The sequence below is a fragment of the Arachis ipaensis genome, chromosome B1 (genome assembly GCF_059453495.1).
Source record: "Arachis ipaensis isolate K30076 ecotype BB chromosome B1, ASM5945349v1, whole genome shotgun sequence".
Classification (NCBI taxonomy): Eukaryota; Viridiplantae; Streptophyta; class Magnoliopsida; order Fabales; family Fabaceae; genus Arachis; species Arachis ipaensis.
In genome coordinates, this window is record NC_142436.1 from 2308238 (window position 1) to 2323114 (window position 14877).

The following is a 14877-nucleotide window of genomic DNA, read 5'->3' on the forward strand; positions in this document are numbered from 1 at the left end:
GACACTATTTTGGCATCAAACTCACTTCCTCACTCTTCACCCTTCACTCCTCAGTCCTCACTCTTCCACCTAAATCCCCTCCTCAATCTAAGCTGAATATTATTTTTTGATTTTTTTTCCCAAATTGTTTTTATTCGTTTCCTTTTTCATCCATTTTCATTTTCTTAATTCTCATTTTTTTACCATTTTCCTTCAAAAACATCTTCTGCAACAAACAGAGCCTCTTTTTTGTTGTTTTCTTCTTCCTATGCTTCCTTGAATCCCAAAAACAACAGAATTTCAACATTCTCCCATCACCCATTTCACCAAATCAATTAATCAACCTTTTTCTCTTGAAAAAGATCTGATTTTTGTTGTTCTCTCTCTCTCTGTCTCTCTGTTCTTGAACTGAGCGAGTTCTTGTTCTTCCACCATTTCCTGCTGGATAAAGACAACAATGCTGAACCAATCTTTGGTCATTTTCTGCTCTGTAAAACTGTAAAGTTTTCAACTTTTTCCCTTCTCTTGCTTCGTCCTTTGTTTGTATTAGCTCTCTGGCTCTTCTTTCAATGTCAGATTCTTCTTTTTTCATTGTCATTATTAGCATTATTTAGGGTCCATTTTAGTGCTCAGATTCCAGCATTGGGGGTTGGGGTTTTTGGTTCAATTGTGAAAACTGTAACTGAAATGAGATCTTGATGAGGGTAATAACCAGTTTCATTTCAGTGTTCTTCACATTTCCATTTCTTCTCTTGATTCCACTCTCAACCCCTCAAGTTCTTCATGATTCGTCTAGCAGCAACAATGTAGCAACAATTTCACCAAGAACCCTTGATGCAATTCTTCAAGATTGTGCCTTTAAGGCACTAATTAGGCCAAAAACTGGGACACCCTATGATGCACAAGTCCCCAAGAATCTCTCTGGGGTTAGTGTCTCAGCATTGAGGCTAAGAAGTGGTAGTTTGAGGAATAGAGGCTTCAAATCCTACAAAGAATTTCAGATCCCAATTGGGGTTCTTGAACAACCCTATGTTAAAAGGCTTGTCTTGGTTTACCACAATTTGGGAAATTTATCTGAAAATTTTTACCCTTTACCTGGTTACTCATATTTGGCACCAGTTCTCGGCCTTTTAGCTTATAGTGGTGCCAATTTAACAGGTCAAGATTTGCCTGAACTCAATTTAGTTACTTCTGATAACTCAATTTTGATTAACTTCAAGGATGTGAAGAAATTTCCCATTGGTTTGGTTCCAAAATGTGTGTTCTTTGATCTACATGGTTCAGTTCAGTTTGATATTTTGTTACCTGGAAATGTTTGTTTCACAACAGAACAAGGGCACTTCTCAATTGTTGTTGAGAGCAGCAAGATTGCACCTTCACCGGAACCGGCTGCTGTCGCCGCTAACTTTGGCGACGAACACAATCATCATCATGGTGGGAACAAGGACATGTCTAAGGTTTGGATCATTGTTGCATCTGTGTTTGGAGGGTGCATTGTGTTCATCATATTGAGTTTGTTGACTGTTAGAGTTAAGAGAGCAAAGAGGAGCATGAGGATTCAGCAATTGGAATTTGCAGCTGAGAGCGATGAAACTTTGCATATGGCATCAATTGGTGGAACTAAAGCACCATTGGCTGTGGGAACTAGAACAAGGCCAATGATTGAAAATGATTACATTCCTTAGTTGATTTTTTGTAACTTTTTAGTGTCACATTCCTTTGTAGAATCATAAAATTTTTACCTTCATTGCAACCATTGATTTCTCATTGTTCATAGTGAGTTCAGATGTTTTAGGATCTCAGTTTGCTTGGTTTTATCAATTAGTATTGATTGGTTTGAATCTCATAATCTCAGCATACATTATATGACCAAAAGAAAGTTTCTATGGAATCATACATTCTGTTGTCTATTATCTTTGATTTTCAGATGAAATTTCCAATTTTTTTTTTGTTATAGATTCCTAACAATTTTTGGGTTCTTTTATTTTCTTGCCACAACTCTTCTTTCTCTCTTTTGATCAATTTAGGTGAAAATCTTTTAAAATAATTGTTTGTGGCCTTTGTTACCTAGTTTTGTATAACTGACATTACTTAAATAAGGAAAACTTGGGATAGGATTAGTGTGATTGATGTGATGTAAAAAATGATTTTTCATGCAGAAGTAAGAATATCTTAACTTTTCTTGTGTGTATTCTTTTCAATTAGAATATTTTGAATTGATGTGTATCATTTTTTGAAGAATGGGTTGATGACAATCACAAAAAGTTGATTTAGGTACAAAAGAGATCAATTGATGTATGAATTTATACTAAGTGACACATGTTATGAACTTATTGTTAATGTTGCAAGTGTGAGGAGTGTTGAAAGTTAGTCCCACATCAAAGAAAGTAAGGAAGAGTGAGAAGTTTATAAGATGAGAGACTCATTAATTTGACACCTTAAGGTTTTGAGTTGGATGTGGTGTTTTCTCATTTTATGTTCTTTCGCTTGATTCTTTCCTGAAGTCTCCCGATAGTTGAGAGCTCCCCACGGTTGATATCTCTCGGATATTATTTGTTTGGTGGGATGCAAACTTTTTATAAAATGGTTTATAAGTGCACACGAAATAGAAGGAATGATTGTTGTAATGTAAGAGTCGAATTGGTATTTGACGAAATTGTGATTTTTTAATTCATATGATATCTTCAACATATATGGAGTGTCATGCAAATGCAAGTTTAGTTCAGTGACAGACTACATTTCACATGTCATTGACGAATCTTTAAATACAAGACTAAATTAGCAATTAAACTAATCTAAAACTAAAATGTTCTGTTTAAAATATCAAAGATTAAAATAAATTATGTTTCTAAAGTTGTATATAATAATATAAATCTAAAAATCTATTTAATTTTGAATTGAATATAAAATCCACGTAAAAATAAATTTTGTATCTTGTCTAATAAATTAGTCTTTCATATGCTGCCAGCATAAGGAAATGCAACAATCAAAACTCTATTAATCTCAATGACAAATAAATGCTAATGAGCTATATTTCAATGGTATAGTCTTCTCTCCTCACTTAGAGGTCTTGGCTTCGAGTTTTATCCTTAACTTTGAAAAAAAAAAGTTCTTAATAAAGTATTAAATCTTATTATTCATTAATAATAATAAATATATATTGTATTTATGTTTTATTTTTATTAATAATTATTATTCATATATGTTATGTTATTTTATTTTTGTTATTTAAAAAAATTAGTTTAATAATATTTTAAAAATAGATAAGTTTAAAAGAATGAATTTTTTTTTATTAGAGTGAAAAAATAAGTTTTATTAATTTTTTTTTATAGAAATCAACTTTTTTTAATATATCTTTTTTGTGGATATATCTAATATTTGATCTTAAAATTTATTAGAAAAATATATATTAAAATATAAAATATATTAAAAATATATGAAATATATAAATTAATTTAGTAATTATTTTTTAGTGAGTATATAATAATTTTTATTCGAAAAAATTAACAGTAAAACCTAATAGTTTCAAACATTCATATCTTTCTTGATTTGGGATCATTATGTAATATTTTTTCATTAATCTTTTGGGTTCAACAACAATAAATACATAATATGTGGAAATATGGTTGGTGAACCATATATATATATAAAAGAAATGTTAAAAGGATGTTTTTAACTATCAGTTATTCATCAATATTTAAAAATATCAGACCAAATTCAAATAAAAAAAAATATGAATATTGAATCCAATCCAATAAATTTAGTGCTGATTGAATTAAAATTTAGTCATATCTAATTCGATTATCACCGCTAACTCCGAAAGACGCAGGTAAACAATATCATCAGACTTTTTCATTTATGGGCTTAATAGGCTCATGGGTTTGTGGCCTTTGGCCCATGGGCTCAAATAGGTTTAAAAGTAAGTATGAATGGGCAAAAGCGGGATTTGAGTGGGCTTATTAATATTAGTGGGTCGAAGATTGAAAAAGAAATAACAAACAAAAGAAGTTTAACATTAAGTTGTAACATGAGCTAACCTTGACCCTCTTGTAGTCTTGTCCCACGCGAAAATTTTAGCCTTAGACCCATTTACAAATTTGACCCTTAGAAGTTTAGAAAATACTAAAATAGAGGCCTTTGTATAGAACAGAACTAGTGTTAAACCCGTGCGATGCACGGGCTTATATTTAAATTTGATAAGTTAAATTAAAAATAATATTTTATAACCATATATTTTTTAAATTTAGTATAACACTATCATCGTCGTTATATAATAAACGTGTTAAATATGTTATTTTATCTTTATTCAAAGTAAAATATAAATAGAAGAGTTTGAAGTTTATAATATTCTTAAAGCATAAGGAGGGAGATATGAAAAAAATAAGAACATATATAACTGTAATAATAGCATGTTAATTTTACACTAAATTTTATATAAAAAGCTAATAAAAATTTATCGATCGATAATCTAGTATCTTACTAACTTCATTAGAAAAGCAATTGGCATAGGATGTTGGGCTCCTTGTTACACACTTCATTTCAAATCTGAAAAAAGAGTTATAGATAAATTAGTTATATCTATAGTAAATATTTGTACAAAAGTATAAATCATAACATGCTATTAAAATAAAAATAATATTATTCTTACCTAAATATTATTAAAAACCTCTTTGAACACAACATTTGTTGTTGATGACTTTGGATTGCCGTCTTCGTCTAGAATTAAAACCCTGAGGCCACTGCGACTCTTAACTCTTGACAAAGCAACATAAAGTTGTCCATGGGTGAACACTGATTTTGGCAAATAAAGCCCTACATGTGATAATGATTGACCCTGACTCTTGTTAATGGTCATTGCAAAGCATACTGTCAATGAAAATTGTCTCCGTTGGAACTTAAATGGCAATCCTGAATCTGAAGGGATCAAGTTCATTCTTGGAATGTACACTTTATCTCCAATATTTCTACCGGTCACTACCGTCGCTCCAATTACGTTGCTGCCAAGTTCGTTAACTATTAATCTTGTCCCGTTACATAAACCTGAAGTCTGGTCTATGTTTCGCAGTAGCATTACAGCGACTCCTGGCTTCAAAGTCAACTTGTGATTGGGTAGTCCCGAACATTTGATGTCATTTAGGAACTCTGGTGTGAACCACTCTTGTTGTACATCTTCATTCTCATCAGCTTGACATGTTGTGTCAGAGCTCAAATACTCCTTTTCCATCCCTGGAAAGATTGTCAAGACAAAATCGTTTACCTTCTCGACACTCTCAAGCGTGGGTGCAAGAATTGCCCTACTCTGAAAATACCTGTAATCTGACATATTTTGCAATAAATTTGGATATGCAAAGTCTACCAAATGAGGGAGAGGATCATCAGTAGTTGTAATCAATAGATCATTTAGAATTTCAACTTCTGATTCATCACCAACAACAGAGCCAATATTTCCATTTCTAACATCAAGTATCCAATTAGCAAATCTCTTCATTTCACCTTCATCTTGATCCGAAGAAGACATTAGAAGCCTCATATTCGTATGCAGTTTCAGAACCTTACAAAATGACCACAGATGGGATGAGTTAATAGCGGATGCCAATATATCGTGTCTACTTCCTTTCGGAATCACCGGAAGTATCTCATATAATAAATATCACCTGTACCCGGTGGAACATAATTTAACCCCCCGATAGAATACCCTCTTTTGCGTGGATGCCATTCCCTTGATTCTCTATCATAAACAAATTGATTTGGAAACTCAGCATACGTCAAAATTTGACCTGCTTCAAATTTTTTATTAGCTTCCATCCATGCTAAGAACATTGTACATTTTCCTTCCTCTTCTTCCACGATTTCTTCAAGATCATCATCATCTTTAAAGATGATATTTTGCTCTCCAGGCAAATGAAAGGTTAATCTCATCACTGAAGGCCACCTTTGATGAATATCATACGCTAAGGTTCTCCACACAGCCTCACATGCAGACAAATATCTGCAATCATAAAATTGTTTGATCTCATCAATAACCTGAGCATCCTCTCCACTGGAAACTTCCTTTGTAACTCCAACTGCTACCCTGTCTGGACCTTTATTCACGTACTTGAACAAATATTTGATAGCATTCGACTTGTTGCAGTACTCTACATTAACATGCGCTTGATAAGACATCAGCAGATATGCATTGTATGGAACCACATTCCTGTTATCCATATGGACTCCCTTCTTCTCAGTAACCACCCCTGTGTCTCGTCTTCTATATGATGGGTATCCACTATCATCGATAACTGTGTTTTTACTGAATGTCTTGGGATAATATTTGGTGCAATACCCATCTTTCATGCAAGGAGATTTTGAGAATGCTCTACCACATGGTCCATGAATCATATATGTAGATACAGCTCTAAACAATTTTGGGTGCTGAACAGGATCTACCAAATATATTATTCTAACCTAAAAACAAAAATGATAAAATAATCAATTTATTTTTTTATATGAAATCTACTTTAAGTTGTGCTTCGCTTTGTATTTTCTTTGTCTTTTAATATCAATTTTCTCTTCAATATAATCTTGCTTCTCTTTGGACTTCTTGCATCTTTCAATATATACCTAAAAATATTAAATAAATAAATTTTTTAACCAATTAAAAATATATATACATTATACATAATACATTTTTATTATCAAATTTTTTATATTATTAAAAAAAATAAAGTAGTACACATATGACAGCGATTGTTTTTGGTATACATGTCCATCAAAACATAGACACAGGAGTACACAGGAGTACATGTATGGTGTTTGTTTATTGAGATAAAAATGATGAAAGACATAGTCATACACAAACACCCATTAAAAACATGTATTTTGTGTCTCTCTAAAATAAAATGCTGAAACACTAATTTTTAACTTGAGACACTAATTTTTTTATAATTTTTTTCATGTCTAACTTACCAAATAGAATATGAAATTAGTGTCTTCTTATGTCTATGTAAAATCGCACAGGTTTTATTTTCAATGGCTGCTTTAATTTCTTTTTTATTCTCATTTATTTAGTTACTTAAACATATTTTACGGAAAATAATATATATTTTTCTACAAAAGTATCTTTTTTCAAAAAAAATATAAGTTTAATCTCACAATCAATAAATTCAACTTATAGTTAAAATCTTTTTTTTTTATTTCCTTAAATAAAGAGATTGAAAATGAATAACTTATAAGTAAGAAGAGAGAAAAAGATGAAAGTACCTCTATTGTTGTACTGGGATAATCTAAAAAATAACAATGTAAAAGGAGTAAATAGAAAAAAATTATAAATGTGACAAATAAAAAAATTTAAATTTAAAAATCAAAACGGTTAAGAAGCCACTTAATTAGGAATTAGTATTAAAATTTTAAATTTCAAATTTTTAAATAGAGTTTCCTAATTAGCTAGTATAAATTTAAAATTTTTAAATAAACTTTTTTAATTAAACGTTTGCTATTCATTAAGAAAATAGGAATTTGTTAATTTAAAAATAATTTTTATTAGTTTCGTCATAAATAGTATCAATCCTATTATTTATCGGTAAAAATAAATAAAATTAAATATAATCTAAAAATTAATAACCTTATAAATTACGTAAATTTAGAAAAAAATACTTAAAAAAAGAGAAAAAGATGAAAGTACTTCTACAATCTAAAAGATAATAATAAAAATTTATAAATATGGCAAGTAAAAAAATTTAAATTTAAAAATCGAAATGGTTAAAAACTTAATTAGAAATTAGTATTAGAAATTCAAATTTAAAATTTTTAAATAAAATTTTTTAATTAGCTAATATAAATTTTAAATTTTTAAATAAATTTTTCTAATCAAACGTCCGTTGTCCGCTGTCCATTAGAAATATAGAAATTTGTAAATTTAAAAATGATTTTTTTTAGTTTTATCATAAACATTATTAACTTTATTATACTTTTTCTAAAATTTAAACAGTATTATATTTTTTTAAAATAGTATAAATAACTTCACATCTTAATAAGACTGATAATTCTATTTACAAATAACTTCAATTTATATTTAAAAAAATTCTAAATTCCAAACATAAAAATCGAAAAGAACCAAAAGAAAAATAACAACTCAAGAAAAGACAATGTTTCCACCAAAACAAACATATGCTTGGCATTATTCTATTAGATAGACTCTAAAAGGGATTCCAAAACATGTGCATCAAAATTCTCAAGTTTCTTTCTCAATCTTGATCTTCTTGCAAGTTGAGGTATCTCCTTCCACCTTCGAATCTTCCGACTCCGAGGATAGTCGCTTAGTTGGTGTAATAGCATTTTCCAACAATTCGGATTCATCATTGGCCGCAACTTCATTGGAATTCAAGCAACAAATTCTTTACAAAAAACCACGTTAAATTAAAGACTTCTTTCTAACCTTTGATTTTATCTCACTAATATTTTTTGAATAAAATTAAGATCTAATTTTGAGAGAACAAACAAAAAAAAATTATTTTTTGAACAAATACCTTAGCACCTTCTACTTTCTCCCCTTCAATGATTGAGGATGTCTTTGAAATTGGAAGCAAACCACCGATATAGTCAACATCCTAAAATTATAATTAATTATTATTTATAAATTAGATACTACTAATGACCAAGGAAGCAAAAAATAAATTAATTTTTAATAGAAAGTACACTTATATATACTCAAAATTTGAATAGGGTGAGCCTCTTTGAATTTATTTATGAGGTCCACATTATCAGTTATCTTCTTAACTTTATAAGAAGGTGAAAAATGTGGATTATCAGATATTTGAACTTGAACGATGAAGAGAAAGATCTTATCAATAGGAGTGGATCAAGTATCTCTACACAGCTCTTTCCCAAAACTTGTTTTGCCTCCTTGTCAAAGACTACATAACATGCATAGTCAGAATCATCAATGACATCAAGCTTTATTCGATACCTACTTAAAAAAGAAAATAACATAAAAAAAAGTTAAATATAGACTTATTCAATATCTAATCCAATATACATAGACTTTAATTTAAAAAAATAAATAAATAACCTTGGAGTCATGGATAAAAGGATATTAGTAGAAAACTTGCGTCTTCATCGAGCCAAACCATCTCAATTGAGTATGGCAATGGAGAATTTTTGTAACTTGATAGTGTCCATGACCGTATCACTCGTATACGTACACACAAATTGTCGATTGTAGGATTGATGTCAGCAATTTTGTGAATACCAGCCATTGGAATAAGTATGGAGATTTTGGATATATGTAAAAAAAGGGATTGATGTACTTTAAATTGTGGTGTTTTACATCTCTCATAACTTATCCTTTTATAGTTGCATCATAACTAAATTTTTTTAAATTTGGTTGACTTCAATTTAAAATTTAAAAAATAACAAACTAAGTAAAACAACCCAAACTTAAAATTTGAAAATAACAACCTAAATAAATAATAATTTAAAAATTCTAAACTAACGTAAATCTTTATTTATAGTAATATTAGTATGTAACAACCGAAGAATAATTAACGTAAATTTTTTTAAAACTCTAAATTTCTTTAAAAGAATTTATGTAGCTGCAATTTAAAAAAAATCAACAAAATTTTAAAAAATAATTCTAAAAAGAATTAACAGATTTTTAAAAGATAGTGTTAAAATATAAAAAAGAACTATCTAAGTAAAATCTAAATAAAATTTAAAAAATAATAACTTAAATAAAATAATTTGAAATTTAAAAAATAACAACCTAAGTAAAACAATCCAAACAAATAAAACAATTTAAAATTTAAAAAATAACAACCTAAGTAAAACAACCCAAACTTAAAATTTGAAAATAACAACCTAAGCAAATAATAATTTATAATTTATAAATATAAATCCAAAAATTTCTAGTGACGACACGTAAGCAAAAAAACTCCCAGACTCAACGTATGAGCGCCACGTCAGCAAATGAGCTTCCCATTTGTATACTATAAAGATTTAATTATTAATTATTTAATAATAGTGTTAAAGGGTTGAATTTCGAGAAAAGTCATAATACTTTCCATTGCCTGTGGGATTTCTGCCTGTAACCCACGTCAGCCAGGACAGAGAATCCCTATGGACATTTCTATTGGTATCATCCATATTGGAAAACTTCAAAACTTTATTAAATACTGCCCAATTTTACGATTAAGATTTAAATAATCTCTTCTTTTCTACTAATAAATATGCAAAGAACTGAATTGATTTATTAAATAATAAATACCTTAATTAATTAATCAAACCCGTGGGCGGGAACTGAAACTCACGAACCGGATCGTCATTCCCAACCGTCCGATTTGCTCCCACGAAATCCATGGGATGGTTGACACGTGGCGTTTATTACGAATACCAAGTCTTCTCAGCGCTACTTACAACTTCAAAACCAAAGCATAGTTTCCAATTTTCTTGTGCATTCCCTCCAAAACCGAATCATTTTGCTTCTTTCTCGGATCACACCACAACAATGGACGAAACCGCCACCGTCACCGCCGAAACCACAATTACCACCACCACCACCACTGTCAAGGGCGCCGCCGGAAGAAAAGGAGGCCAGAAGAAGAAAGCCGTTTCCAAGTCCATCAAAGCAGGCCTCCAATTCCCCGTCGGTCGCATTGCCAGGTACATGAAGAACGGCCGTTACTCTCAGCGGTTAGGCACTGGAGCTCCGATCTATCTCGCCGCCGTTCTCGAGTACCTCGCCGCCGAAGTACGTTTGGTTTTTCAATTCTGCATTGAATTAGCATTTACATTGATGAAATGAAAACGAATCTGTTATCGAATTTTGAATCTAGGTTTTGGAACTAGCTGGAAATGCTGCGAGGGATAACAAGAAAAATAGGATCAATCCGAGGCACGTGTTGCTGGCTGTGAGAAACGACGATGAGTTAGGGAAATTGTTGCAAGGCGTCACCATCGCTAGCGGCGGCGTGTTGCCGAATATCAACCCCGTTTTGTTGCCGAAGAAGAGTGGTGGTGCTGCCGCAGACAAATCTGCGGCCACCAAGTCTCCTTCTCGTAATTAGAAAAAAATATTAGGATTTAGGTTTAGCCGTTTAGGTGCTCCTTTTGTACAATACATTATCGTTTTTAGGGTTTGTTTTTTTGGTGTAGCTTTTTCAGTTACAGGTAACCAGCCTTAAGTCCTTAACTTTGGTTCAAATCTATTTTACTCTATTTTATATTTTAATATTTTATTTGTGTAAAGTTAAAATATCATCGGTGGTGGCTGGTTGAATGACTGAAGTTAACTAAACGCATGAATGGCTGGTTAAAATATCTTAAGCCCTTATACCTACCTTTGTACCTGACAGTGACAGAGGAGGCCTTGGCCACCGCCCCATGTATTTCCTAAGCAAGGTATTCTAAAGAGCAGAACTGAGGTACACGAGGTTAGAAAATTTGACTTTTGTTTTGTTGGTTTTATTTTAAAGTTAAGGCAATATTTTCAGGGCACCCAATTAAAATGAGAATGACCAAGCGATCAAGCAGATTTTGTAGAAATTTGACCTAACGAGGAGGATGACGGCTTATAAACCCTGCCATACCATCAAAGTTCAGACAATGGTCAACTTTTTGGTAGAGGAGGCCGGCAAACTTCCTGACCTCGAGCACACGGTAAAAGTTTCGTATTGACGGAGCGTCCAACCAAGCGTTTCACGGGGTAAGGATCACATTAGAAAACTCGAAAGGGGTGACTTATGAACAATTCATCAAATTTAAATTCTCAGTCTTCAATAATCAAGCAGAATATAAAGCTATAATTGGAGGCTTAATACTAGCAAAAGAGGTCGGAGTAACGAAGCTCAAAGTCAACCGTGACTCCCAAATCGTGACGGCCCAAGTAAACAGGACATATCAAGTTCGGACCCACTACTACAAAAGTACTTGAAAAAATTAAATAATTATGCAAGGGCTTTAAAGAGGTGATTGCCCAGCATGTGCCCAGGAAAAGGAATGATAGAGTGGACCTCTTATCGAAGTTGACTAGCACCAAGGCCAGAACGAAAAACCGATCTCTTATCCAAGGCTCGGTGAAGAAGCCATCGATGACCCTATGCGTAGCTCAATGCCAAGGGGAACCTCCATCCTGGATCGATCCAATCCAGCAGTTTCTCGAGAAAGATGAGCTTTCAGAAGACAAAGAATGAGCTAAGATCGTAAGAAGAGAGGCCGCCAAATATACGGCAGTGCAGGGTCAATTATATAAAAGAGGGTTCAGTCAACCCCTGCTGAAGTGCTTGTGACCCGAACAGACGAAATATGTCTTAAAAGAGGTACACGAAGAGTGTTATGGACACCACATTGGAGGGAAGTCTTTGGCCTGAAAACTCGTTAACGCCGGTTATTATTGGTCCACTATGATACGCCAGCAAATATGTGAAGAGGTGCCTCAAATGTCAAGAAAATGCAAACTTTCATAAGGCGCTGAGAGAAGAATTGAGCTCCATCATGGCCTCCCGACCTTTCTCCAGTGTGGAGTTGACCTGCTGAGCCCATTCCCGATGTCCCCAAGACAAGTCAAATACCTAGTTATGGCCATTGACTACTATATCAAGTGGGCAAAAGCAGAGCCTTTGGCAAATATATCGTTTATGAACTGTCGAAAATTCGCGTGAAGGCAGGTGGTCGCAAGGTTTAGAATCCCTGAGGTCGTGGTATTGGATAATGGAATGCACTCCTATAAGAAATTTGGAGAGTTTCTATCAGGCCTTGGCATAAAGTAAAAGTTCTCCTCTGTAGAGCACCTTTAGAGTAACGGGCAAGCAGAGACAACGAACAAAGTCATCTTGAATGGACTGAAGAAGCGTTTGGATAAAACAAAAGGTTCGTGGGCAGACGAGTTGGCCTTGGTCTTATGGCCTTATAGGACAACGCCACAATCTTTCACCGGAGAGACACCTCTCTGACTCACTTACGGCGTGGACGCCAAGATTCTGATCGAGATAGGAGAACCCAACGCATGGTTGCTATTGGGAGGAGGTGATGAGGTGACCAAAAAAGACATGGTAGATGAAACCAGGACAATGGCGCATTTGTCGGAAGCAACACTAAAGCAGAGGTTGGCACTACGTTACAGCTGCAAGGTTCATAACAGAAGATTCGAAGAGGGAGACCTGGTACTGCAACGGAACGCCATCGGTCCGCCGATCCCAGGGGAAGGGAAGATCTCCCCCAATTGGGAAGGACCTTATAGGGTGAAGGAAGTGTAAGGCAAATATGCATACAAGCTCGAGCGACTAAACAGGAAGGAGATACCGAGGATTTGGAATGCGGCAAACCTCAGAAGATTCTACTCCTAAGACTTAGATGGTCTCCTGACTACGTTCTAAATGCCGGTCACGATTCGGTTATTTTTCTTTCTCGTGTTCATTTCATACTTTGTGTTTATTTTTATTTACTTTATCTTGCAAGCCTACTTGTACTATCATGACATATGAAAGAAGGGGTACTCTTTTCCCTTACCGTTAGCACGAAACGATAACAAGAAATTTTGATGAGGCCCATTTTTGCAAACTAATTGTACTTTGTGTTAAACTTTATTGTTTCAAAATTATTACCAAGTTACGAGTATGGCTTCCCGTGACTGATCACCCTGGGAGCCCCATGCGCAAAGACACACAGATATCCATCGAGATACGGCAAAACGGCCAAATAAACAAACGATAGTGAATAACTGACGAATATCATACATGAAAATAAACCTACAAGTTTTAAGTACAAAGATCCCACAAATTGAGAGTTTAAAAAGGCAACGCACTGGCCCAACAACAAAAAAAATTTGAGAATTTCAAGCACAAAAGGGCAGCACATCGGCTCAATAACAAAAAAAAAAGGTTCAACATTACAAGTCTCATTACAAATTTTTCACTTTCTCGGCAGGTCGACGATCTAGCCATCCTTGATCATCTTTAAGGCACCTACAGTAGAAGTGTCGAGGTCGGGGGCAAGCAACGAAACTTAGGCCTTGATTGCCTCCTCAGTAGTAGCTATGGCATCCCGGGCGTCCTTGATGATCTCCTTGTTTTTCTTCTTCATGTTGGTGGCCTCCAGGCGCAGAGTCCGCCGACCTTACGGCCTCGGTTATCTCCTTCTCCAGCTCCTTCACCTTGGTGTCTATCGCAACGGCCTGACCTTGTGCATCGTTGAGTTGCTTGGAGAGGGAGAGATCCCGGTCAAGGAGGCACTCGATCTCATCGCCGCTTCCTTCAACTTCTTCTCAGCTTCGCTCAACTTGGTCCCCATGGTCTCTTCCTCAGCTTTCAACTTCGAAACTTCATGCTGGGCCATCTTGTACTTCCCTTCTAATACCTGTCACAAGGCCAAGACTGGATCAACCTTCCTCGAGATGGCGGTAGCTCAGAAAAGGCTCTGATACGTCCACCTAGCTTGGGCGGCCAGGTCCTCATCCCGAAAGAAGTTCTCAGTGCTCGACAGTAGCTAGGAGTTGATGAAGAAGCCCGCGTCGAAGTTTTTCTCCATTACAGAAAGAACTTGTCCCGGACTGGAGCTTGATTTCCTTTTCTTGGCATTGGGGATCATGAGCACTTCTGGATCCTCATCCTAAGCACTCGAAGACTGTTCAACCCCCGCCACTTTGCCATGGTCAACTTCACCACCAACACTGTGTCTAGGAGGTGTGTAACACCCTACCACACAAAGCTTTACGCTTAAGTCATAAAACAGAGGTGGTGTGGTATTACGACCTCTAAAATAAAATGAGTATATATATAGTAGAAGAATTATAATATGCTAGGAGCCTTGAAAAATAGATGAAATAAAAATTGCGAAATAAAAGCGCAAGTTCAAGGAACGAGTTAACTTGCGTGCTAAGAAAACTATATCCATCAAACATAAGATTGTAAAAATAGGAATAGAGTG

The 14877-nt window shown here is 34.0% G+C and overlaps 3 protein-coding genes across 3 annotated transcripts; 2 read left to right on the plus strand and 1 right to left on the minus strand.

Moving 5' to 3' along the window:
* LOC107636752 (uncharacterized) lies at positions 1-1892 on the plus strand. The gene has a single exon (XM_016340265.3). It carries the CDS (start codon positions 678-680, stop codon positions 1662-1664), a length of 987 nt encoding a protein of 328 aa, XP_016195751.1. The 5' UTR covers positions 1-677; the 3' UTR covers positions 1665-1892.
* Positions 1893-4627: 2735 nt separating this feature from the next.
* On the minus strand, positions 4628-9039 carry LOC148575542 (uncharacterized). Its single transcript, XM_088502344.1, has 5 exons — positions 9029-9039; positions 8833-8926; positions 8487-8567; positions 5719-6426; positions 4628-5614 (listed from the first exon to the last, which is right to left on the minus strand). The coding sequence occupies exons 1-5, from the start codon at positions 9037-9039 to the stop codon at positions 4628-4630; spliced, it is 1881 nt and encodes a 626-aa protein (XP_088358470.1).
* A 1391-nt stretch (positions 9040-10430) lies between these two features.
* Positions 10431-11083, plus strand: LOC107616010 (histone H2A-III-like). The gene is made up of 2 exons (XM_016318019.3): positions 10431-10705; positions 10791-11083. Exons 1-2 carry the CDS (start codon positions 10463-10465, stop codon positions 11019-11021), a joined length of 474 nt encoding a protein of 157 aa, XP_016173505.3. The 5' UTR covers positions 10431-10462; the 3' UTR covers positions 11022-11083.
* Positions 11084-14877: the final 3794 nt, after the last annotated feature.